Source organism: Canis lupus, chromosome 10, assembly GCF_003254725.2.
Source record: "Canis lupus dingo isolate Sandy chromosome 10, ASM325472v2, whole genome shotgun sequence".
Lineage (NCBI taxonomy): Eukaryota > Metazoa > Chordata > Mammalia > Carnivora > Canidae > Canis > Canis lupus.
Genome location: NC_064252.1, coordinates 22609186 through 22636979, shown reverse-complemented (window position 1 = coordinate 22636979; position 27794 = coordinate 22609186). Strand labels below are relative to the sequence as shown.

At 41.8% G+C, this 27794-nt stretch overlaps 1 protein-coding gene across 7 annotated transcripts in view; it reads right to left on the bottom strand.

The window, feature by feature from the left end:
- EFCAB6 (EF-hand calcium binding domain 6) overlaps positions 1–27794 on the bottom strand; it is a 234292-nt gene that overhangs the window by 150267 nt on the left and 56231 nt on the right. For all 7 annotated transcript variants that reach the window (XM_049115749.1, XM_035721765.2, XM_035721766.2 and 4 more), the window contains 4 exons: positions 21570–21706; positions 17206–17318; positions 7844–7968; positions 1440–1588 (listed from right to left, as the gene is read on the bottom strand). In XM_049115749.1, the coding sequence (XP_048971706.1) occupies positions 1440–1588; positions 7844–7968; positions 17206–17318; positions 21570–21706 (524 nt within the window). The remainder of the gene's footprint in view (positions 1–1439; positions 1589–7843; positions 7969–17205; positions 17319–21569; positions 21707–27794) is intronic.

Here is a 27794-nt window from a genome sequence, read left to right as displayed (position 1 = left end):
CTGATGCCAGGTCAGGAGCAAGGAGTGTACCCAAAGAGCCGGGTGCACATCAGAAAGCAGGAGAGCTGTTGAGGACCATCAGGGTCACACTACTAGGATTGAGCAGCCAATATGAAAGTCTCCCACTGGCCAAGATGAATATTAGTGAGAATAATGATGAACTTAAATATAGCACATATGTATATGTTCATGAGTTTATGATAATCTTTTTTTTTTTTCTTTAAGAAAAATCACTCATTGCTCACTTTTAGAGGATGCTTGGGAACCAATTCATTATTCTGGAAGGCAGTAAGTGAAGGGAAAGTATTTTCTTAGACTGTGTGTCATTGTCACTAAGCAGCTTAAGAGGGGAAGCTGTCATTACAGAAGTACTCCAATCAATAAAAGAAGAAATGATAGATGTGGCATTTCACCACTTTTTAATCCCCAGTGAACTAACAGATGTAAGTAGGACCAACCATGGCCGCTAACACTGCGAAAAGAGAGACCAATAAGGCCACAGATGCTTGCCACCACCTATGAGGTATTCTTGCCAAGATGACTGAACATCTATGTGTTTATCTATTCATTCAGAGGCAGAGGGGTTGGGAGAGGGAGACAGGAGGAAATGCCAAATGTCACTGTAAATCAGTCAGATGTAGGTTGTAAGAAATTCCATATAAAAAATACACCATAACAGATACATCATAAGGGAACAAATTAACAAATGGAGAAAGACCCTATAGACTAAAAGCAGTGGGGCAAGTCAGTCGATGGCAATGTAGAGACCTTATTTGGATAATGATTCAAATAGTAAAAGAAAATCTGTGACAATAAGTTAGATTTGAACCGTGGTTGGACATTTAATACTACTGATAATTCTATTATGTGCAAAACCAGTATTTCTCCCATGTTTTTAAAAAGTGTTCTTATATTTTAGAAAGACTTAATGTGAACTTTTTAGTAAAATATGATATCTGGTATTTGTTTCAAAAATATCTGGGGTTGGGGCGCTGGGTGGTTCCATCAGTTAAGTGTCTATCTTTGGCTCTGGTCATGATCTGGGGGTCCTGGGATCAAGCCCCGAGTTTGGCTCCCTGATCAGCGGGGAGTCTGCTTCTCCTTCTCCCTCTGCCTCCTTCCCCTGCTTATGTGCTTGCACTCTCACTCTCTCTTATGCTTGCGCTGTGTCAAATAAATAAGAGCTTCAAAAAAATATCTAGGGTTAATGGAAAAATAGGCAGGAAGAGAAATAAGATGATGGACCATGAGCTGAACACTGAAGCTAAGTAGTAGGTACGTTAGTGGATTCATTATAGTATTCTCTTTACTTCTGCATGTGTTTGAGATTTTCAAGAAAAAAAAGTCCAAGGCATTAATAAAAAATAAGTGAAGCTGCTCCTTATTCTCATGGTTGACGTTTGTGCGGGGGGATGTCAAGGAAACAATGGGACTCTTACCTTTTCATTAACTGGATAAAAATTCTCCTTGGTAATCGGTATACAAAGGTGTCGAGGACAATCTTTAGGTAATTCAAAGATACATATCCACTTTTGGAGGGGTCCCCTGCACTCAGGGCTTTTTCAACCTTTTCATAGCACTTGGGAAGCTGCAGGGAATGAAAATTCAAGTGTTGCATTCATAGAAATCCACTTCACAGAGCTGTTCAACCAGTTTATTTTTACCAAAACCTCGTCACATTTTCCCCCTCCAAAAACTGATCAAAAAGGTTACGATGGCATGTACTGAACTTCAAATGTTTAATTGATGAGCTCACTACAGAACACTATCCCCAGTCACAGCTACTCAACTGACAAGGCAGACAAGTTTCTCAGGGAAAAACAGCCATATAATAGCTCCACCTCAAATTTCAGAGCTAAAAATATTCAGTGGATCTGCCAGTTTGATACATCTTTCTTAATATACTTTCAAGCCATTCCCACTGTGAGCCCATGCTATGCTTCTCCTGATTAAGTCAGGTCAATCAAACAAAAAAAGCTGGCAACATTTTATTAAAACACAAGTAGCTTTTAGAGTAAGGAAAATCATTAATGTAAAGATTATATAAGCAGAATACACACTGTACATTTCTTTAATTATTCTTTTTTTTTAAATGGGGAATCACAAAGGATCATGGTGAATGAGCTTTGCTTATGGGACTTCTAAAATTCAGTAAAGTAGGTTAACCACTGATTTTTATATGACTCATAAAAATACTATGAAGATTGGTTTTAATTCCAAAGGTTTTCCTGCTGTTTATTATTGAGTAATAACAATATTCTCCAATATTTCCAACCCTCTCCACTTTGTCTGAATTCAGTTTTTCCTGCTAACTGCAATGAGAAACAAAATAACCACACCTGGTACATAAGGTAACTTAAAAAAAACCTGCTGGAACATAGAAATATATGCACAAGAGTCTCCACCCACCAAAGGAATAAGAGGTGATTCACTGAAATTTCCATAGGGTACACAAGCATATTGGAAATCTAATGGGAAAATCTTTCAAAATATTTACAGAATTGCAGGTCCTAAACTTTTTAGAAAGTTGCACACACAAAAAAAATTGCACAAAACTAGCCCAAAATGTGGCTAAATTTGCCCCTATCTCTTTCAGGGAGGTGGATTCACAAGAGAAGTCAAAGCCAGATGTGGAGTACAGTTTCAATGTGTTCACTGGATTAATGAAATCCACTTTCAAAATCTTAATGATATTGGTTTCCAATTAGTTTTTTTTCCAGGAGAATGTTTTTGACATAATCAAGAGCTTTTAGGGAAAAAAAAGCAGGGAGTGAAACAGAAATAGTATCTTGGTGACATGTATAAACCTTTAAGGGATTCTCACTGTGACTGTTTACAATGACACAAAAGAGAAAAATGCAAGCAATTCAGCAAACTAAAAAAAAGGACATAAAGATATCTAGAAGTTTTTCCATCCAGTTTTTTTATAGTGTTTCAAAAACTCCCATAATGATCATATAAACATATAATTTTACAAAAATGCGATCATAGCTATACATTCAGATTTGACAGGTGCTTTTTTTCATTTAACAATATATCATATTTTTTCTGTAAGAACTTATATCTACATCATTCTTTTAAATGATGAATGATGTGTGGCATGCTATCATGTTATTGACAGACTAGAGAAAGGTATGCTTATTTTGTTTGTGCATTTAATGTATGTTAATGTTCCACTGATCTCCAATCTAAATGAGGTTCTTTTCTGTATTTATTACATTTATGAATGTGTTTAACACCTATCTCCCTGATGTGAGTTTGTGTAATCTCCATGAGAGCACATTCTATCTGTTTTGTTCACTAATAATTACCTAGAATGAAGCAGAATTTTGCATGCTGTAGGCACTCAATAATTATTTAAAATGAATATATTTTTTATCAAAAATGTTTTTTTTAAGATTTTATTTATTTATTCAAGAGAGACACAGAAAGAGAGAAAGGCAGAGACAGAGGGAGAAGCAGGCTCCATGCAGGAAACGTGATGTGGGACTTGATCCCAGGATTCTGGGGTCACGCCCTAAGCCCAAAGCCAATGCTCAACCGCCGAACCACCCAGGCATCCCTATCAACAATGTTCTAAAGAAAGGTTGTAAAATGTAAAAAGCCATGACACATAAAAATTAAAATCATAGCTGAGATGCCATTCTATGTGCATCAGACTAAAAAATTTGAAAGTCTAACAACATAGGGGCACCTGAGTGGCTCAGTCAGTTGAGCGTCCAACTCTTGTTTTCAGTTCAGGTCATGATCTCAGTCGTGGGATCAAGCCCCACGTTGGTCTCCATGCTCAGTGCAGAGCCTGCTGGTCCCTCTCCCTCTGTTCCTCTCCCTGCTTGTGTACACTCTCTCTCTCAGATAAATAAAGTGTTCAAAAAAAAAAAAAAAAGTCCAACAATATCAAGTGTTGGTGAGTAGAGAACACAATAGGAATTCTTTCTCATATGTTGGGAGTGTAAATTGATATTTGAAAAGTAATTTGATACGGGCAATGAAAGCTGAGGAGCATGTCTGCTGCAACCTAGCAAGTAATTCTACTCCTAGGTTTAATTCCTAGAGACCTTTGCACACGAGCTCCAAAAGATGCGTATGCAACCACTCACAGTGGCATAATTTGGATTTAGCACAAAACAGGAGGCAATCTAAATGTCCACCCATAAGAGAATGTGTCATTTGTGTATATATGTAGGCAATGGAAAACTACAGGATGAAAGAAAGATCTGGTAAAACACAAAGAACCTAGTCTGTAAAGAAACATAATATAAAAAAATATATAAACACATCACCTACAAAGGTTTCATGCCATAAAAAGAAACTAAGAATATGAATTCATTATAAGAAAAGCTTGAAGTCAGGATGATGAAACAATGCAAAGAGAAGGGATATTTCAAAGTGAGGAAGATAGAAAACAAAAATACTATCATTACAGAAACTAATACACAAATTAGAAACAGCAAGCATAAAAGGCAAGGTGGAGATTCAAATTAATAATAAGAGAATGATTTGAAAGAATCTCACCAAAGGCAGAGGAGAAAGACAAAAGTATTGGAGCAAGTTGGGAGCAGGTGCTAGCTGTCCAGGACAGACCAAGAGGACCCAATGGGAGGGTAACTGGGAATAACCCCAAAGGAAGGCAGGACGCAGGGAAGATGGAGGGAAGGAGGGAAGAAGGAGGAGGGAAGGTGAGGGAAGATTTTAGTGACTCAGACAGAATAAGTTTTCTGGAAATGAAGGAAGGACTGTCCTCCATCGAAAGAATACCCTGTGTTCCAGGAAACTTTGACAAAATGCTTAATGTCAATATGGCTTAGTTTTGCTTTTCTAATTTCAAAGATCCAACAAAAACCCCAAAAAACAAAAGATAAAACTTAGGCATCCAGGTAGTAAAAAGGAATCATCTACAAGAGGAAAAAAACTGTTGACCTCAGGCTTCTTCTTCAGAATGCCCAGTGCCAGAAAACAATGGAGCAGGGCTTACAACATTTTGAGGAAGAGAAAGCAAGATGGAAGAGCTACACCCAGCTACACTGTTCCAGTGGGAAAGTCAGAGGCAGATAGTCTCAAATATGAAAAAACAAAGGGAATAAAGCACCCATGAGCCTTTCTTAAGGAAATTACTTGACAATGAAATCCAGCCAGCCCCAAAATAAATCAAAATAATGAACTCTGAAAGGGATTAACTATGGTAAGCACTGGAGCGTAGTGACGTGCATTAACTCCACGTAAATACAAAACAAAGGCAAAACAACAGAGGGAATTATAGAACAGAACTGAGTGTAAATATCATTGTAAGCCCCGACTAAGAACAAAACAGAAATGACGAAACTTGTGAGGTGGGATGTAGGGGTGGGAAGGAACACAGGAAGTGAGAGCCCACCCTGTGCTGCCTGTAATTGAAAGATCCTTCAAAAACACCATCATTTCTGGGACTCTTAATGACTTTCTTAATCTCTTTTCTTGTCTTGAAGTCCCTTTTGGGACCTAATATATCTTGTGGTAGAGAAATATTTATCCAAAGTGCAGAAATATCTTCAGCTTCATTTGAAACTGGACTTGGCAAGCACTTAGCCTTATACTTCACTCCAGGCCTTACTGGCAGGATAATTTTGGGCTGGTCATTGAACACCTACATGCCTCAGTTTCCTCAAGTTGAAGCTGGGATGATAACAGTGCCTCGCTCACAGAACTGCTATGAAGGCTGAGGAAGGGAATGCCTAACACTGCCTGGCACACGGGAGGGCCCCCAGGAGGGTTAATGACAAGGGCGGCCATGTCTCCCTTACTTCTGGTAAATTCAAAGACATTTAAGTTAAATATGTCTTATTTGTAAAAAGGAGCGTGATTCTCTTCTTATAAAATTATTTCTATCTATGTATCCACCCACCCACCCACCGAGGCAGCCATCCTTCTATATATATGAATAAAGACAGACCTAGAATTATGTTCGCCAAATGTTGCCTTTGATTATTTCTGGGTGGTGGATTTTGAATAATTTATACTTTCTTCTTTGTACTCTTCAGAATTGCTTACTTTTTTTGTAATGCTAATGTATTTTGTAATGGTTCTGTTTTTATGAAAACAATAAATTTATTAACAACAATAACAGAAAACAAGTTTTACTAATTTACCAACACAATATTACATATACTCACTTCTCCAACACCTTGATCAACACTGGCTTTTGTTAGTTTTTTCCTCATTGACATTTTTCTCTTGAAAATTTTATATTCATTGTTAAAAGTTCTACATACCTTTGGAATAGTTATGATTTATCTCTTGTTTATGTGGCACATATTTTGTCAAGTTTCCCATTTGTTTATACAAAGTTTTGCTGTATAAAAGCTTTTCATTTTAATGTAATCAGATGTATCAAATCTTTTTCTTCATGGTTTTTGGTCTTCAATTTCAAGATTACAAAATTTTCACCCACATTATTTTAAAATTTAAATAGTTGACATATATAGAATTTATTCTGATGTGAAGAAGGGAAGGTTACAGGGATGCCTGGGTCGCTCAGCAGTTGAGCATCTGCCTTTGGCTCCGGGTGTGATCCGAGAATTTCGGGATTGAGTCCCATATTGGGCTCCCTGCATGGAGCCTGCTTCACCCTCTGCCTGTGTCTCTGGCTCTCTCTCTCTCTGTCTCTCATAAATAAATAAATAAAATATTAATAAAAAAAAAAAAGAAGGGAAGGTTACAAAGCTTTTTCCCCAAAGGGCTGGCTAGTGAATTATTCCCATAATAATTATTGAATGAGCCACTCCCCAGACCCAAAACACTTTACTGGAATGCCTAATATTATATGCTAAATTCACATATAAAGATCGATCCACCACCTAACAATAGTTGGGTAAGACAGTGCCATGCTGTCTTAAATATTACACCTTTAAAGGTTTTGTTTTTTTTTAAAGATTTTCTTTTGGGCAGCCCCAGTGACCCAGCGGTTTAGTGCCACCTTCAGCCGGAGTGTGATCCTGGAGACCCGGGGTTGAGTCCTGCGTTGGGCTCCCTGCATGGAACCTGCTTCTCCCTCTGCCTGTGTCTCTGCCTCTCTCTTTCTCTCTCTCTGTGTCTCTCATGAATAAATAAAATCTTAAAAAAAAAATAAAGATTTTCTTTTTGAGTAATCTCCACACCAAATGGGGGCTTGAACTTACAACCCTGAGATCAAGAGTTACATGCTCTATCTACTAGGCACCCCTATAAATTATTTTTTATATGGTACTGTAGGTCCTCTATTCCTAACTTTTCAGAAGAAAATATACATATATTTCCATCCAGATATAGGGAAAGCAAGTATTAATACTGAATCTTCCTTTCCAAAAACCAAAAAAGAGCACTTCACTTACTAAGTTTTCCTTTATTTTACTCAATAAAGTTGTCTCATGTCTTTATGGAAGTCTTGAATATTTTTTACCAGATTTAGTACATGACTAGCACATCAGAGGTACTTAAGAATCAGCCTCTCATCACCATTACTACCACCAATGGACTATCATCAGAAGTTGGAGGAGGCCTCGAGGTTTGGGGAGATGGAGGTAGGATCAAAATAAATCTTAGAAATCACATCCAGGGCAGCCCCCGTGGCGCAGCGGTTTAGCGCCGCCTGCAGCCTGGGGTGTGATCCTGGAGACCCGGGATTGAGTCCCACGTTGGGTTCCCTGCATGGAGCCTGCTTCTCCCTCTGCCTGTGTCTCTGCCTCTCTTTCTCTCTGTGTCTCTCATGAATAAATAAAATCTTAAAAAAAAAAAAAAGAAATCATGTCCATACCTAATGGTTTTCCACAACCGTCAATCTCTTCTGTTTATGCTTTAGAGAACCCTGCCATTAGAGAGACAATCTTACCTCTTGGCAAAAAGTTCTCTCAATTTCGTCTAGGTTGTAGTTTTTCCAGACATCTTCAGATGAACCAGAACTGTGGAGGCACTCCCCTTTGGAATTTTGGACTGGTTGATTCTTCCAGGAGATATCTATTAAAACAATAGAATTTTCGCTTATTAATGTTGTCAAAGGTATATTTAAATAATCAGTGTTCCCTTGTCATCCCAACCAAACTGGTAAACATTCAGACTAGAATGAACCAAAAGCATGATGAGCCACAGAATAATGGTCTCGAAATAACTGGCCAAACATTTTAGAAAAAAGTTACATTAATCTTCTTGCTATCTCGTGCTAGGATAAGCCTTAGAGTAAAAAGTACACCAAGTAGAATACTAAAACCATGAAAGCAGAAGAAAATTAAGATGAATATTACACAGTGCACAATTTCTATGTGCAAAATCCTTTCCAAGGAATGCATTATAGCCCCCAAATCATTTAAATAATGGATAGGTCTGACAGTATAAATATTTATTTTTTGTTTGGTTAAAAACACACACAAATCACAATGAAAGAAAAATGAGTGAGAAACACTGTAGGTTAATTACCATGACGCATGAGTAGCTCTTACAAATCAATAAGATAAATACTTAACAGAACAATAGACTAAGGTTATGAACAGGTAATTCACATAAAAAGAACTAAAAAATCCAACAGATACATGAAAAAGTACTCAAACTCACTGGTAATTGTCTAATGAAAATAAGTTAACAATTTTTTTCTACTTGTCAAAGAGGCACAGATAAAAGGGAATGACAGAGAAAGAAATCAGCTCTAGTTTATGTATAGAAACCCCAATACCTGCATACTCTTAAGTCTCCTTCTAGAATTTTACAGAAATAGAATCATAGACTACTCAACAAACGTATGTAAGGATATTTTCTGAACTGTTTAAAGATTTTAAAAATTGAAACAATTTAAATGCCCATTAATAAAGGATTGATTTTATAATTATGGTTCATCAAGCCTCTAAAATACCACCAGACATTAAAAACAAAGATGCCTATCTAAATTAACAGGCATGGAAATTTTTCCTTGATATATATTGTTTCATGATTCAAAGAAAGGATGACTAACATAACTTAATTTTCATTCTAATACTTATGTTGTGTTTTTGCAGGTCTATCCATCCATATATCCTCCCACCTATCCATCCATCTATCCATCTATACATCAGAAAAGAAATCTGGGAGGATAATACACCAAAAAGAACACAGTGGTAGGATTCAGGTAGTAGGATTCGTGTTTTTGTGTCTTCTGCCTTTTTTTGCAGCAAGCATGTATTACTTTTATAATAAAAGAGAATAAAATAAATCTAAAATATAGCCATTTTCTTTCTCAAAGTCGACTGCTAAGAATCACAAATGGTTTCCCAGATTTATTTCCTAAAATGTCTGCAAATAAGCTTCACTCAAATTAAGCATACTTACAACGATTCAGCTGCAGTTAACAAACTGCCAGTCATCTGGAATTCCATTTCCTACCTCAAAAAAGAAAAAAAGAAAAGAAAAGAAAAAAGTAAAAGAAAAACAGCCTCCCCCAGTGGACCCTGCTGGCTACATGATGAAATACAAAGGCAGAACTTGGTCTGGAATTCTTTGGCCTTGGTGGGCCAGGTATTTGAAACTGGGATCTGTGAACATGCACACTGAAGAGCCTCATATCGAGTGATGGGGAAACAAACCCACAGAACAAGGCTCTGACTCAGTTGGGCACACAGAGCCCAGTTTTGTGACCCTGCATCCTGTGTGGGCTCCACTCTGGGGCACTGATGCTCTAATAGCGGTTCACAGGGACACACAGCACATGGAGGGAAACCTATTCTTGTTCTATAAACCAAAGGCCAAGCTCTGGAGGGTTGTGGGGGCGGGGGTAGCTGGGGTGTGAGGCCTGCCCTCGGGGAGCTCCCATCCAAGGACGTGTGCAATTATACTGCTGCCCCAGGCTGGCTTACAGAATTCAGCTTTGCCTTGTTCAAAAGTATGCCTCTCGTCACAGTCATGCCAGGCCTTACCCATCAGCCCAGCTTCATAATTCCTGCCACCTGCTCATTTCCTCCAAAGGGGCTTTGCTGATGTGAAATGGGGTAGAAAGAACATCCAAAGCTTGCACTTATGTATGTCATAGGTGCACCAAAAGGAAACCCAACCCCCAATGTCATTTCTTCAGCTGCCAAATAGAGCTTTTGACAAACAAGATAATGGCTTATTGGGCAGACCCGGTGGCCCAGCGGTTTAGCGCCGCCTTCAGCCTGGCGTGTGATCCCGGAGACCTGGGATCGAGTCCCTTGTCGGGCTCCCTGCATGGAACCTGCTTCTCCCTCTGCCTGTGTCTCTGCGCCCCCGCCTGTGTCTCTCAATGAATAAATAAATAAAATCTTTTAACAAAAAAGATAATGGCTTATAAAGAATATAAACATAGCAAAACCAGAAATACCAAAGTTAGTAAGAAACATTGTTCCATATATTTAGAAAGTCAAAAGATGTGGTTCCTGCAAATATATGAACTAGAGATTCCCTGATATGGGTGAGAACAGCATCAAACCCACCAACAGCTCCTGGCAATGAATCCTTGCTTGTAAAACATTTTCCCCAAAAGGAACCAACATGAGGAGACTGTATCCTTATCATTTATAGTTCATAGACAAGAGAAAAGCAGGAGTTCGTATGAGAAATAAAAACGGATATAAAGAAGTACGTGGAATCACGTGCTTACTTAAGAAAGTGAAATTTTGGGAAAAAAGTGCAAATAGGTGACAAATTTTTTTAAAGATTTATTTATTTATTTATTTATTTATGAGCAAGAGAGTGCAATCAGGGGGAGGGAGAAAAATGAGTAGATTCCATGCTGAGAATAGAGCCTGATGCAGGGCTCAATCTCATGACCCTGAGATCATGACCTGAAACAAAATCAAGAATTGGAAGCTTAACCAGCTGAGCCACCCAGGCGCCCCGAGGATATATATTTTAAAATTACTGCTCCCTTGAGAATATCTTCCCCAAACCACCATATAGAAAATGAATATTATTAAAATGCTAGTAAAAACTTCAGTCTAGAAAAATCAGCAATACAGAATGTACTTATCTGTCCATGTGCTTTAAGGTTGGAGTGCCAGGAAAAGAATTTCTCAGGGGAAGCTCTGAAGTGAGTACGATTCAGAAACTCTGAAAACCATATAAAGATGAGGAGTACTCACTCTGGTTCCGATCAACTCTGCAACCTTTTGTTAACTAGCTACGCAGGCTTGGGCTTTTGGGTCCTCATGTGCAAGAAGAAATGGACAGAAATGCCCCCAGAGTTGCCAGGAAGATTTGCTGTGGTGATGAATGAGCAGGCCTGGCATTCACTAGAAACTCAGCACGCATTAGCTATCTATTGGTTAATGAGAAATGTTTTAAATGATAGGAGACAAGGAAGAACAGTACCAATCAGAGCTTGAAAAACTGAAATTAAATGATAGAGCTCTGAAGCAAATTAGAGATAAAATCATCTCAGAAACAAAGACTGGACTAAAAAGAACCCAAAGTCAGAAAAATAAAATGCTGAATCAAGTAAGTAAAAAAGAAAAAAAGCAGGAAGGAAGGCTTGCAAGAAAGTTATGGTCTCAGAATGCCCGGGTGGCTCAGTGGTTGAGTGTCTGCCTTCAGCTTAGGGTGTGATCCTGGAGTCCCAAGATTGAGTCCCACATCAGGCTCCCTGCATGGAGCCTGCTTCTCCCTCTGCCTATGTCTCTGCCTCTCTCTCTCTCTCTCTCTGTCTCTCATGAATAAATAAATAAAAACTTCAAAAAAAAAGTTATGGCCTCAAAAAGAAGATAGGAAAAAAGAAATTCAAGATACATGTAAAAGATATAACTGGGAAGAAAATCTAACAACGGAATGGTTCGGATAAGTCACTGGTAAGGGAAATAAAGCCAGATGTCATCAAACTTTTCTTAGGAAAACTTGGAAGTCACCAGGCAATGGGTAGAGATACTTAAGATCCTTAAGGAATGAAAATCTGAGCTCAGGATTTTATATCCAGACAAATTGATTTTTTAACTGTGCAGGCCATATACAAACTGTCATGAACATGCAGGGAATCAGAAACATCATTTCCAGGAGCACAACACAAGAAATCTTCTAGAGGACAAGCCTCAAATAACCAAAATGATGAAAGAGCCCTTGAGTGGATATGATAAAGTTTCACTCCTGATACGGCAATCATACAGAAGCAGGGTCAGTGGCATGGGAAGATCTACTTTTTTATGACTTACACATGGAGAAATTAGATGAGTCAAAACCTCCAAATGGCCTTTGAACTGTTCTATATAATGTCACTGTCTTCATTGATTGATACCCTGAGCAACTATTTGGATCCTTGGCTTTTCCCAAAACAAGTTAGTAAGGTGGGACCATAGTCAACCTATGGTCAAAATAAAATCATTTCCATGATGGGTCAACCCAGAAAGGATATGCTGATACTATAATATTCAAACTATGGGGCTGAGGATTCGGAACTGATAGGATGGCAAAGGGGATAATGACAAGTTGACACCATTGATTCATCCTTCCCCACTATACACCAGTAAATAGACCTGTGTGTTGACAGCCACAGTATAGAGCTTTCATATAATGCAGCCCATAGCCCCAAATAACTACAGCTGATCTCTGAACAGCATAAGAGTTAGGGGTGCCAACCCCCACACAGTCAAAAATCTACATATAACATTTGCCTCCTCCGAATTTAAATACTAATAGCAATTAGAACTTGAGCTAACACTGCAGGAACAGAAATATACAGGAGAATAACCAGACATCTATCTCATAATGAATCCAATCAACACTGCCTCTCATTGTGAGATGCATCATTTTATGTATCCCTAACAAACAAGTTGCCAATTATTGATAATAAAAACAATTCCACAAGACTTCCAATGTTGGAACTGAAACTGTATTATTTAACTTACCTACTTAAAATTCCTAATGAAATAAGCAAAAGAAAAAAATAGCAAAAATTAGAAAACAATTTTACCAGCATAGACTGAAGCAAGAAGAAACTCTGAGTTTGGGCAGCCAGAAAGTTTTGCTTCCAATTACAGTGGATTGAACCTATCCTCACAGCGGATTAACAATTATAAACTCTGGCCAAAATATACACCAAAAGCTATCTGAAGGCAATAGAGAGCAACTGACATAAATTGGAGTTGACACTCGGAAAAACAGTAACACCTGATGCATTTCTTGATATCTGGCTTTTTGCCTGAGTGCAGGTCTCAGCCGACATGATGCTAAATAGACAGAATTCAGACATAAACCCAGGGTCCTCCTGGCTTTAGGAATCAGAAAACAGAGTTCAAGACTCTACAGCAGCTGGAAAATAAGAAAGTAAGGAGAGCTCAAAATAGAAAAGCATGGAGGAGGATTTCTAAAGTTTGTGCATAGCCAGGATCTCTGGCTAACCCCTGCCCAAGATGACAAGCTGTATAGAGCAGTCAATAAGACATCATGCTAAAGCGACAGGAACAGAATAAAGAGTTCCAGTGTGAAAGCCCTCAGGAGAGACAAAGATTAGAGTCCGAGTGCAGCCAAATAAACTGGCTAAAACAAATACTTAAATTCTTCAGAGGCACGTAACAGAATCTACAATCTCTACAATGCAAGATTTACTATATCCAGGATAAATTCCAAAATTGCTAGACATAGGAAAGACAAAACAAAACACGAACCTGTGATCTCTACTCAAGAAAAAAATAATCAACAAAGACCAGACTCTGGGGGCGCCTGGGTGGCTCAGTTGGTTGAGCGTCTGCCCTCAGCTCAGGTCATGATCCCAGGGTCCTGGGATCGAGTCCCACACAGGCAGCCTGCTTCTCCCTCTGCCTATGTCTCTGCCTCCCTCTGTCTCTCATGAATAAATAAATAAAATCTTAAAAAAGAAAAAAAAAAAAGACCAGAATCTGAGATGACCCAAATGTTGGAATTAGCAAGATGAAAATTTTAAAGTATTTAGAAGCTTAGATTTCAAAATAATTGTTTGAGAATATATAAAGGAAAATACACCCTTAATGAGTGAACAGAAAAATCTCAGCAGAGCAACAAAAGCTGCACTCTGCATTGACAGTGTTTGTAAAATTACAACGTATAACAATATAACTAAAGACGGGAAAATACTGGTTGTGAAGTCCTTATACTTCATGTGAATTAGTATAATATTATTTGAAAGTAGATTCTAGTTAATTAAAGAGGCATAATAAACTAAAAAATTATCAATTTACCCAATGGTCTTGAAATTATGAAAATTCTACTCAAAAAGTAGGTGTAGGTGAACTAGGAAGGAAGGGAGAGGAGTGTAAGGCAAGAGGCAAAGATCCCATCTTGGAATAAACTGGAAAAGGCACAAATTACTTCACAGTACATCTTAATAAGAACATACATCCAGTAGAACAAGATGATAAAACAACAAAATGAGAGGGAAAGTAATATCATAGATCAAAGAAATGCCATGATAGAAATAATAAATAAAGTAGAAACAGCACAGAATAAGAGACCTTGGCAAAAATCAAATTACAGGTATAGCTAGAAGACCTGAGATGATCATTGTGACCACAAAGGAAAAGCGAAGAGAGGATACAGCACTTTGCCATAATTTAACAGATACAGAAGACAAAGACTATCCAACATTAAGGATAATTTGTATCACTTAAGTTAAAGATTAGAAAAATGAAAGCAAAGATTTATTCAAAGATATATAATATTCAAAAAAATCTTGAAATGAAAAAATAATTGGATCTGCAGATTAAAAATACACTGTGCTTTGGAAAACACGCAGAAGGCTCAACAGCAAGACATATCCTAGCTGTTTCTGAAATTCAGGGACAAATAATTCTTTTGGGCAGCTAGCTAGAAAAAGCACACCATGAATAAGGGAGAAAATGAGGCAAACCTCAGACTTCTCTATAGGCAGACTCAGTAGCAGAGGCAGTGGGTTAAAGTGTCGGATGTTCGGGAGTGGGAAAGTGTGACCCACGGATATTATAGATATCTTCAGTTTCATTTCAATTCCTATTCTTTAACACTCAAGGAAAAGCAAAAACTTAAATAAAATAGAATCTATATGAACCCATTTGTACAAATATATTTCCTCCTATCTGTCTCTCCGCTTTCCATGGATCTGCATGGAAGGATGCCAGGAGTCATGCTGACAGTGGTTAATTCTGGGTGGTAGGATGGGCTTGTTGACTTCAATCTTCTCACTTATCTGCCTCACTGCCTGCCTCCCAGGGCTGTGGTGAACACGGGAAGAGACAGTACAGGAATGAGCTTAGCCTAAGGCCTGGCATGAAACAAACGTTTGGCAAGTGGGGTGGAGTATTACAGTTCTCAAATTAGGTCTATAAACTTATTTGTAATGAAAATTCTCTATAATCAATCAAGACACCACCCTTATATCCCACTTGGGCAAATGCACGGTCCCTGCTTCAGCCCAACAAGTCCCATTAAGAGGCCCTTGGACTAGAATGTTTTCATTCCCTCCATGCTTGTCACATGCATCCTGTGAATTTTGGTCCTCCAAAAGTGTCTCCTCCCTCTTACTCGAACACCCGTCTTCCTTGGAGCTAAACAGTTCAAATCTCAACTCCACCAAAAATGACCTATATGACTTTGGGGCCTTCATATAGCACGCTTAGGTCCATGTCTCATCTAAAATAATGGGACAATAATACCCATCCCAAAAAGGTATTGAAAGAAATAAAAATTAAAATAAAAGCATATACAGTATCTATATAAAGCACAATAAATAAATGTTTTGTGGGCAGTCCCGGTGGCACAGCAGTTTAGTGCCTCCTGCAGCCCAGGGCGTGATCCTGGAGACCCTGGATCGAGTCCCACATCAGGCTCCTTGTGTGGAGCCTGCTTCTCCCTCTGCCTGTGTCTCTGCCTCTCTCTCTGTGTCTCTATGAATGAATAAATAAATAAAATAAAATCTTTAAAATAAAAAAATAAATGTTTAAAAAAATGAAATAAATGTTTTGTTATTATTTTTTTTAATTATTTTATTTTATTTATTTATGATAGGCACACAGTGAGAGAGAGAGAGAGGCAGAGACATAGGCAGAGGGAGAAGCAGGCTCCATGCACCGGGAGCCCAACGTAGGATTCGATCCCGGGTCTCCAGGATTGCGCCCTGGGCCAAAGGCAGGCGCTAAACCGCTGCGCCACCCAGGGATCCCTTTGTTATTATTTTTTATGTGACTTATTTTATGCCTTACCTGCCCTGTTTTTTAAAAATACATACACACACACACACATACACACATGCATACACTCCTTAAAGACAGAGTATGTTCCTTGGCTTGGAACCCAATGAAGAGCCGAGTGGTATAAGGGTCTGCACAAGAACTAACAAAACATAAGGAGGAATGGGTCCTTTCAAGATCACCTTGCCTAGTAATTCCCAAAACTTGAGAGGCTTGAAGAAGAGCCCTGGAGTCTGCTATCAGTGATCCTAGTGAAACCAAGCTAAAATCGGAGAATTTGTCATTGTTAAATTTGCTAGTGAGGCAAACCTGAGAATCACAGAAGACACTCAATGAATAGCTGCTGTACTGACTTACACTGAAACCAGACAGTGACAACTCATCTGGAATGAGCATTTGCCTCAAATGACCAAAGGCCTAGAGGTGTGCATGTGTGTGTTGGGGTGGGTGGGGGGGTCTTCATAAATTCACCCTCAGGGAACTGGACTCTGCTCTCTTCAGAACTGTTCAGCAGGTCAACAACTCTGGGCACTTTGTTGATAAGGCTGGGATAAATGCCACCAGCCCCAGGAAGAATTTTCCTTCTCAAGGTTATATGCCTGTGCAAGCCTGGCTCTAATATAGTGTATAAACTACTCAGCTGTTTGCTCTTTTAGATTAAGATTTTTCCCATCATTAAAGGAGTAACATGTTCATTAAAAATTTTTCTGAAAATACAGAAGCAGCAGAAAGAAGAACCAAACAACACCCAGAGATATACTATGTAAAAACAATCTGTTTTAGAATTTCTTTCCAATCATTTACTAATACTCTGCATACACCTTCCATTTACCATTAACTTTATGGAAATCATTGCTCACAGCTCCACGTTTTACCGGGTAGGTAAGGTGGATAAGATACGCTGTGACTCACAGAACCCTTTTTCTGTTGTTAAACATTTATGTTATTCTTCTAAATAACAATGCCATGGCTATCTTTGTGCATAATGCAGTTTCCATATTTGAAAGTATTTCCTCAGAACAGATTCATTGAAGAGGAATTATCACGCCAAAGGATATTGCAGCAATCTTTAGCAATATAAAACACTCACCTTGGTTTCCCATATAATATCTAAGGTTCAAGTCATTATTTGCACTGAGGTTCTTCAAAAAAACATTGTAATCCACTGCAGTATCTTTATCAATGTTGTAGTGTTTTGCAAACCTGGAATAGAAATGTTCTTTGGTAATCAGAAATTATGATACAGAGAATCTAAAATGAAGCAAGGGTATCCTTTAACACAGGGGTTGGCATTCATTTTAATGTGTTTCTAGCTAGAGCTGAAATTAAAAACTGAACCCTAGGAAGTGTTACTGTAAGATTAAAATACACAGACACTTCAAAGGAGATCACTGTACTTGGCCTACCGATGCGTGCCGAAGATTCTAACGGTACAAGCCCTTCTCAGGCAGGAGGAGGGGGCCACCAGGACTCAGGCTGCATTCAGATGGCAAAAGCAGGTCTCACTTGCTTTTAATAATTAGGGGGCAATGATCTGGACCTAGGTCAATTGGCAAAAAGCCTCTATAGCCAGAGAAATCTAAAGCTGGGGTTAGGGGAGAACATGACCTACCCTCTTGACAGCATATCACAGAGATAAACTGAGGCCTAGTTCACTGCAGCAGGGGGAAAACTTTCCTTGGAGCATTCTAGGATTTCCATAGAGAAAAAGAACATTTTAAAACATTTAACCAGGGACGTCTGGGGGGCTCAGTGGTTGAGTATCTGCCTTCAGCCCAGGGCGTGATCCTAGAGTCCTGGGATCGAGTCCCACATCGGGCTCCCCGCAGGGAGCCTGCTTCTCCTTCTGCCTGTGTCTCTTCCTCTCTCTCTCTCTCTCTGTGTTTTTCATGAATAAATATATAAAATCTTTTTTAAAAAGTAAAAATAAATAAATAAATAAATAAATAAATAAATAAATAAATAAATAAATAAAACACTTAACCCAGTGTTTTTCCCTGAAATATACGGAGATACTCTTTTTTTTTTTTTTTTAAAGTGCAGAGAAAGGGCAGCCCAGGTGGCTCAGAGGTTTAGTGCCGCCTTCAGCCCAGGGCCTGATCCTGGAGACCTGGGATGGAGTCCCACGTCAGGCTCCTTACATGGAGCCTGCTTCTTCCTCTGCCTGTGTCTCTGCTTTTCTCTCTCTCTCTCTCTCTCTGTGTGTGTCTCTCATGAATAAATAAAATCTTTAAAAAAAAAAATAAAATAAAGTGCAGAGAAATAGGATGTTTGGATTTTTTTTCCTTCTTATAATGAATTTTCTATTATTCAAATCTGCCACTTGATAAATGGTTTTCTAGATGATTTCTGCATTATTACATTTATAAAAAATTGACAGTTTTTAAATGTTTGGTTATATTATCTCCATATGTGTTGGTTTCTATAATTACCTAATTTCATGCTGCTTTCTAAAAATTTAGTAATTATCACTTAAAGTATTTGTTATTTTTCTGTTTTCCAAATTTAACAAAGAGTAACGTCATGTATTCATTTCAATGCATACCTTTTTTTTTTCCCACTTTGATGAATCTTGCCTATTGTTCTAATGAGAAAAATTATCTGGAGATAGGATAGCTGCCAGATGCTAACACTGAAACTCCCCCAAATAGCCACATCTTTCATCCACAGTCTCTGCCTTGTGAAAATACGACTGTAGGCTCAGGGACCCAGGAGGCTGACCTACTGTGCTCCTTTCTGTTTGAGTTGCTGTCCTATAAGAAGCGTTGAATACTCTGCTACCCCAGCAACATGTCAGATACTGACAAAAATCTTGTCCCCAACTTCCCTGTTTTCTGTAAAAATCCAACATTGCTTCAGACTGGTATCTCTTCCTAAGAGAGTCCTAACCTCTCCTAATGCCCAGCCCACCTGTCTTTAGAATACTGACCACATATTCATTGAGGACAGACAGACAAAATTCCATGGTAGTATTTCCTACAAATAAAAATCTCAAAAATCAAGCCTCAGTACTGCCCAGGCATGCAGTATCTCAAGGGCTTTGAGGCAGAACTGTTCCTGAGATTAAAGGGCAATGGCCATTTTCCCAGAGATCTGTGCTTGGAGCAAGAGAGCTCACACGTCTGCGCAGACCCTCAGGCGAGTGGGTCATGCAGGAAGGCCAACTGTAGGGTGAAGGGAATGACACCCATAGACCCGTAAACCTCTCCAGTACCACACCTACAACTAGCCTTGGGCTTCACTGCTCTGCTCAGGCAGCAGGCTGACCTCCTGAGAGTGTTGGCTTTTCAGGCTGCTCATGCATTATTTTACTGGGATTCAAATACTTCAGCCTGGAGGGCAACAGAGAGGAGGATGTGAGAGATGGGAAAGGGAAAAGAAACCCAGTGGGTCCCAGGGTGGTATGATGAAGTATAAAATCAGCGATGATTTTCTTTCTCGCCTCTTCACACACACTGCCTGGTGTTCTGTAGCCTAAGGGGAAGTGTTTTCCAAGGAATAAAGCACATTCCCAGAAGCTTTATGAACCATGACAGAGTCACTGTGGGACAAGAACCTACTATGTGCTGGGCGCATCACAGGCCTGCAATGCACATTACGGGGAACCTTAGCACCAGCCCTGCAAGGTTGGCTCCTCAGCCTCCACTATTTATGAGAAACCTGAGTCTCAGAGAGCCCCAGGAGCTTCCCCAGGCCCTAGAACCTGGGAGGGAGCCACACAGACCTGACCCCCAAGTGTGCCCGACTCAAAGGCTAGGCGCTTTACCACCACCCCAAGAGCCAGAGGCTGGTATTCAATAGGAGGCTGTTTTCGATAAAAGAAAGGATTCAAAAATGCATTGTGTCTCCTGCTCAAAAACTAAAAAGGCCAAGCTAATACTGAAGCAGCTTCTCAAGGAAAGAGTATATTCTTGAGCTTCAATAAGAAAAGCATTAAAGCAATCGAAGAAATGGTCTACGTTTGATCTTCTGCGTTTCTATTCTAAAGAAAAGCAATTCTATTATGTTAAGTTTCTCAAGCCTTATCATGAAAACAGTATTGTTTTCGAGGCTTAAAAAAACCTCAAATAAAAATTTGTGGAGTTCTTTATTATTCGATACTTACGAGATGGGGAAACAGACAGTAACATTTTTTATAGATTTACTAGGTTGGAGACTGCAGTGCCAAACACAAGGTTTATTGTCAAATAAAACACTGTTTTGTTTTTTGATTGCCTGTTTTAGAAGAGTGTTGCTTCTGTTCTATAATTGCGTGCACAAAATTATTTAATTTGTTTTGTTTGGATCTTATTCTGGACACTTTCCCAGTCGGAAAGATGTAAAAATTAAAACATCTATTATGTCCTTTTATATTCTGAGGTGGGTTATAAAGAGGAAAAAAAGAAGAAAATATCCCAAAGACCAGGAAACACCTATTTTTAAAAAGTCTCCTTGCTTCTCAGACCCCACAGTGCCTATGCCATGGTCACCTGCCCCCATACACTTCCTTGCTGTAGGAACAAGTTCTTCCTGTCCTTCCAGAAGCAACATTGTCTTTATGGACACCATGCGAGCAACCACAGCCACCAATGTCACAGGGATTTATAACTGCAGTGTGATGTGAAACTCTTCGGCTCAGAGTGAAATAATAAGGCTTGGTACTTCTGTTAACAGCCTGGGGGATACTTTTAAAAAGTAGGAAGAGGAAGAGAGCTTCTTGGCCAAGTACCACAGAAATGAAGTTAAACCCCCTTCTAGTGGCTTCCATTCAAAACTCAGGTAGCTACAGAAGCCAGGCATTTGGCTTCTTCTAAATGATCTGGAGTTTATTGGAGACTCAGGAAAAAAAAGAAAGAAAAGAAAAAGAAAATATGCCCATGCAGGCTTCCACACATGGCCCCCGAGTCAGGAGCAGGTGGTGGTGGGTTTCAAAAGCTGTGAAGCAGTGAGATGTTCAGTTTTTCACTGTCTCCCTGGCTGCAGTGCCCCCTAGACCCCAGCAACAATGGTCCTTGGAGGAAAATTGCGTTTCTGTTATTATATCAGGATGGAGAGCCAATAGGGAGCACATCAACCAATGAATAAATCCTGAAATTTGTTCTTCTGTAACCCCAGGCTTTGAGTAAAAGTCAACTGGGAACTGGGAACACGGGGGATGGCGGGTGTGGGGCCAACCAGGAATGGAGAGACAACTGGTGATGGATTACTTAAATAATCAAGATGTGTTCAGATCTGCAGGCCAGATGACTGCCACCCTGGGGACTCTCAGAATTAGAATCATTAGCTCTTGAATTTGAGCACTTGTAGAGAGCACCACAAACACAGGAGAAACGCCATGAGTGCCTCTTCTAAAAACAGTCAAGACAGAGAGGGCAGGAGGGGACGACGTCTGGCTCCACTGCACCTGCCTGGTCCCACTTTGAAACGGGGCTAAGTTCTACTGAGCAATCTCTCACCTGACCTTCGTTTACTTACTTTTTGTATTCATCATCTTTCATCTTCAAACAGAAGGTCTCGAGAACTTTCCTCAGTTCACAGGACTGGATCAGACCAGTCTTGCTAACATCAATGAGCTTGAAGGCTTTGAAAATAGTTTTAATGTTTCTGAAAATCTGTGCAGAAGAAGTGATTTAGGAGAAGTCAAAAGACCCAGTGTTAAAAACCAAAATGATCATTAAAAAAAAAATGAATGTTTTTAAATACTTCTGGTAAAATAAAATGTTTTCAAAGACTCACACTTGAGGTATTGCAAAATGACATGTCTATGGAAAAAAAGAACACTTTGTATTTATTGAATGTTTGTAAAGCCATTTTCTCTGTAAATGGTCTCAGTAAGTTCTTAAAAAGTCTTTCTGATGTAAAGCAGTAAGTCTCATAGACAATTCATTCCCTTTTAGAGCCATGAGAAAAATCTTTTTTGTTAATTGGTACTCAAAAACTATAGTTCAGGTAGGACTGAACTTGCACTATCTTCATTTTTCATGGCCATATGCAAACTGTTTTTACTAGGAGCTGCAAAATATGACTATACATTTCAACCCCTCTGAATTTTTTAAAAATATTATAGAAAAGTTGTATAGACATATTTCCCAAATTCAGCAAACGCATATTTATTGGGCACATAAATGTGACAGGCATTTGGAGCAGCCCTGTGGAGATGCAGAGTACTAAGCTGTGTGCTTACCCCAAACCTACTTGTACCCAGGACAGGAACATCCACCGGGGTTCATGGGTGCCAAGCTCGGAGCTATGTCATTGAATCCCCCCAACCCACAGGAGGAAAGTACTGTTCCCCAATTTTTAGATAAAATGGAGGTTCAGGGAGGCTACATGAGTTACCCGACATCACCTCCATCAACAATGATCACCTGGATTCTAATGCAAGTCTACCTACCCTTTACCCACACTTCCCGAGGAAAAGACAGGATGTAAAATAAGTGTTTGCTGAAGCTGAGCTGTGGAAACAAGAGCCAGAGAACAGAGAATGCAGAGCTGTAAGCCCTTTCAGCCTGAGTCATCTAGGAGGCTTCCTGGAGGAGGAGGCATCTAAGTTGAGGGGGGTGGCTAGGGCAGGACAGGACGGCATTCCGCACAGCAGAACACAAAGGCCAGGGTTGGGATTGTAGAGGAAAAGTGATGAAGGTCTGGCATGACTGGGCTTCGGCAGGTCTGACTCTGCTGCCCTGGGCAAGGTCAAGTCCATGCCCAGTCTAGACTCGGGTATGTTCGGTGCCTCCCACGAAGAGGTCAGGGGAAAACCCTAAGAAGAGCAGGTTTTCTTCTCTTTATTAACATCACCTACTTCCTCAACACTCCTCTGTGGGTTCCCTTCACTGGACTCTGCGTGACGTGGGAGGAACCCCTGACAGCGCTCTCCTGGTGTGGCTGCCCTTGTGCTCACAGCTGAGGAAGCACTGGGCTGGTGGGAGGATGGCTGCTGCTCCCTCTTCTCCCCAGCTGCTTGGACCTATGAGCACCAGGCCTCCCGGCTAGGCTGTTAGCCCCTGACATGCCAGCCCTGCTCCCAGGACCACTCAGGGCTCCCTATGGACAACCTCTGAGCCTAGGTCTCTTAGCTCCTGGTCCTCCTCTCAGCCAGAGGTCACCGTTGCCTGCTCGGACTCCACACCGTGTCATCCCCAATGACTGCCACTCTCCAAAATCAAGCCCCATGCTCCAACCACCCCATCCCTCTTCCTCTTGCGCCTTGCTCAAGCGCATGACCCCACAGCCTTCTCCTCAGCAGGGCCCCCACCTGCCGCTCAGTTCCTGTGCACAGCTCCCCCTCGCTCCCTCCCAATGGCTCAGTCTCTATAATCACCACTGCATATGTGCTTCCTCCTCCCCCCTCAGCCCTGGCAAGCCCCCATCCCTGGTTAAATCCAACACACTGCCTCTTCCAAGCCCTGCTGTGGCCACAGAGGGCGACCCTCCAACACTCAACTGGGTCCCCTCACTCGAGGGCACTGTGTGATCCTGCTCCACTGCCCGTCACTTGCCACCCCATCCAGAGCTTCTCACCCCTCCCAACCTCCCTTCTCAACCCCTGCTCCCCTCTTCCACCCACTGAGAACCTCGCTCCTTATCTACAGGAAAAACAGAAATGGTTATAAGACAATGGCCGGTGGCACCATGCTCCCGGGCATCTGTCTGACTCCAAACCCACATGAGGGGTCTCCCCTCCTGGTCCATGATGCTACCTATCAGACACTCATGAGCCAGTCCCCCACGACCACGCTGCCTCATTCACATCTCCCCACAAGCTGTGACCTGCCAGGCCCCACAGACTGGCCCTGGCAGCTCTCCCAACTCATCTCCCCTACTTGTCCCCTGGCTCGCTGCTTTCAGGCCACACCAGGTCCTTTGCTGCCAGGCTCCTCCTGCCTCAAGGCATTTGCCTTTGCTATTCTTTCTGTCTAGAACATTCTTCCCCAGATACTAACTGTCCCATTCCCTGACTTTATCCAGATCTCGGCCCTCTTGTCATCTTATCAGAAAGGACTTCCTGACCACAAGTATAAGTAAGACCCCACCCTACACACTCTGATCCTTGTCTTCAGAGTACATCTCACCAACCGATTTAATACTCATCTTTACTATCTCCCTCCAGAATGTCAGGTCCCCGGAGTTGGGTTCAGAGCTTCGGTTCCGGGATCTGGCTCAGTTAAGTGTCTGAGTGAATGAATGAACCTGCCTTTTCACCTGCTTAGGAAAAAGCCACATTCTGAGGAAGCCTGGTTATACCTCCTCAGGGCCAATCCTGAATGTAAGAATGGCTCGGTCTGCTATAGATGGAATAATGATTGTAATATCATAACTGAACAAATATTAATTGGATGTTCTGTGCAAAGCCCCATGCTAAATTCTATATACACCTCTCGCTTCTAACAACCAGGGAACACTGGCTGAAACCATCTTAATCTCCCAAACTGGGAATGCCCAGCAGGGAACAGTGGGAATTGCATCCACCACCGTGAGGCTGGCTTGTGCGTCCACCCTCAGCCCGACCGCTTTGTCTAAAAGAGCGGAGCCACTTGCTCCGTGGTCAAACAGAACCCTCAGCACCTTGTCTGCTGCCAAATTTCGATTCACCTCTTTTGATCAAATGGGGGACAGGAGGCGATGCGCTTTTTTAAACCCCCAAAGCAGCCCATATGGGTCTCCAGCGTGGAAAGCCAGGAAGCAGCAAGTCTGGCACAGAACTCACACCCACCAGAGGTATGTCTCCAAGTTTCTTATCATTTGTCAGACTGAAGTTTGGCAAGATCTGAATTGAGCTGCAGATGGTAGGGCTTATCGGAGGCAGGGAAGTTAGGGCCACGGTGTACAAGACTCGTCCCATCCAGGACAGGAGAGCAGGAAAAAGCATAAAGGAATCAAGTGGCTGGGGTCAGGGGAGTGACCGTGTCCATGTCCCACCCCATTTCCCTGCTCCCTTGAGAAGGGAGGAGAGGCAGGAGAGGAGAAGGTAAAGACTGAGAAACAGGATGGCGTGGGCAGCATCTAGCCCCTTTCTAGGCCAGCTAGACGTGTGCCATTTTGGTATAAGTGGGACATGTCTGTATTAAGAGCCACCATCTCTGAGCCTCCTGCTTACCCCCCACGCCAGCTCCATATCCCACAAAATCACCCCCTCCCACAGTCCCTGGGCTCCAGCCACAACGAACTACTCAAATTCACCAGCACGGCAGGCTCTCTCTTACATACTGGAAAGTCCTCACCCAGCCTGGCCTGCGAAGCCCTAGTTGATCTGCCCTAGTCAATCTGACCCCCACTACCTCTTGACCCCGCCCCTCCATCCCTCCCCTACTCTCTCTGCTCCAGGCCTCCTTGTTCTCCCCCACCCCTACCAAGCATGCTCATCCAATCTCCTCCTCCTGATAGCTATCTCCGGCCTTCATTCAGGTGTGTCACACTGCCACCTGCTCCAACAAGCCTTCCTCCATGGCCCACACGAGAGCCTGCACTCATCCCTTTCTGATCCCTCACACTTTCTCTTGTATTCATCTACACTTGGATCACTTCCTATTTCTTTTGTATGTTTATTGTCTTCCTTCCTCCACTGAAATGTAAACTCCACAGAGAAGGACTTGGTTTTGCTTGCTGCTATATCCCTGGGGCTTAGGACAGCACCTGGACAGAGTGGATGTTCATGAACATGTGCAGAGTGAGTTAGCATGCTGTGTCTGCTGCCCTGACCCCTTCTCTGGCCCTGCCACTGCTCCTTCGGGGTAGGATCCTGTGCACTGCCTCTGGCTTTCCCAATTACACTTCCATCCCACTGGCTGCGGGACTTTGATCTAGTCATCTGGGCATATTCCTGCCTGCAACTAGTCCCCAGCTCCCTATCTGGCCTCTGCTCTCCTGGGCTCCAACCCTTAATCCCCACGGCTTTGAGGGAGTAGTAGTCCTGAGGGCCAAACCCATGGACAGAGGCAAAAACTGGTGCACAGTTAGCAAAACGAGAGGAGCCACTGCTTCTCGTTTCTTCCCCCAAACCCAGGCTGCTTCCCAGGAAAGAAAATGTGCTCTCACTCCCCTTACCGCACAGAGATAGGCCTGAAAGGGGGTGCTCTTCTCTCTTGGCTTCCTTGCCTAGGAGGCCTGACTACCTTTGCGTATTCGGCATGCAGCAGACTCCTGCCTACCACCTATTTTTGTATCCCTGTAAGCTAGAAATAGTTTTTACATTTCTTAATAGTCAAAAAAAAAAAAAATCAGAAAAAGGGTATTTGATGACAAGGGAAAGGGGAACTTCAGATTTCGGTATCCATAAGGAAATATTATCGGTGCCCAGGCAGGCTCACTTGTTTCCACATTGCCTCTGGCTGCTTCCCCTACAAATGGTGGCAGAGTTGAGCAGTTGGACAGAATGTCTGGTCCATAAAAACAGCAAGACTCACTATCTTTCCAGAACAAGTTCATGACCCCTGTTCCACTCTCCCCCATGCACTCCCACTTCTCTCTGAAGGTGGTGGCACATGTTGGGGAGCTTTCTGTGCACAAACACTGGAGGAGAAGCCCCGAGGATTTAAAATAAAATCAAAACAATAGCTACTTACAACCTTAAATTAAAGACAGGGAGCCAGGATAAAGACAGGGCCTGAGGCTATGAAGAAGCTGCTCAAAGTCTTCTCTTCCCAACCATCTTCCCCATCCTGGGGAGGAGGGGAGCAGACTTAGTCCTGACACCCTCCCCGCCCATTCTCCCCAGCCCAGGCCCAGGAAGGAGCTGCTTCCCCTCCACAGCCCCGGCTCTCCACCCTCCACCCCCCAGCTAATCCTAGCTAGCAGTCTCGAACAGCACCCTGGCCTGCCACTTCTCTGCTCCTCCTCCCCAGCCCCCACTGCACCCAGCCCCCCTTGCAGTACCACTGACCTCCAAAGCAGGGCAACATGTGACCCTCTCCATGTTCTTGGAGCCCCAGGCTGGGGAGATGCCCAAGGAGGAGGGGGATGGTGGGTGATGAACCCAATATCTAGGAAGGGAACCAACGTGAGGACAGACTAAAAAGCCTAGATTCCATGTGGACAGTAGGGCTGGGGAAAAGCCGGCTGGAAAGCTTTAAGTTCTGCAGGGTGCCTACACAAGCCAGGACTCATTCACCTAACATTTCCAGAAAAGAAATGAAGCCCTATCTCACACAGGAGTGAAGTGAAAAAGAGGAAGTGCTTACTGAAGTGGGAGGAACAATCAGAGCAATATTAAAACACTCAAAAAAAGATTTAGGTGAATTTATGGAGGACAGATTCTTAAGTGCTATTACAAGAAGCAGAGAACGTCCAACTGTAACAAGTAAAGCGGAGGCAGGCATGATGGTAAGCCACACTGAGAACCATAGAAACTGCTCTGGGCTGCAGCCAGCCCCCACCCTCACCACAGCACTGGCACTTCAATGCTCCCCTCCCTCCCTCTCCACAAGGGACCTCCATGCAGTGTGGCGCATGGCCCGACAATGGCCCTGACATGAGACTTCAAATCCCAGCTCTGCGCTATTTTTCAGGTCACCTTGGAACAGTACCCTGACAACTAAACTTCAGTTTCCTCATCTGTGAAATGGAAATGAGTAAGGACCTGTGTCAGAGTGTGGCTGAGAGGAAACAAGCACATGTATGCAAGTGCCTCATGTGGAACATCATACATGGCCGCATGATGGGGATTGTGGACTGGGACCAAAGGTTAAGGACAGAGTCTCAAAT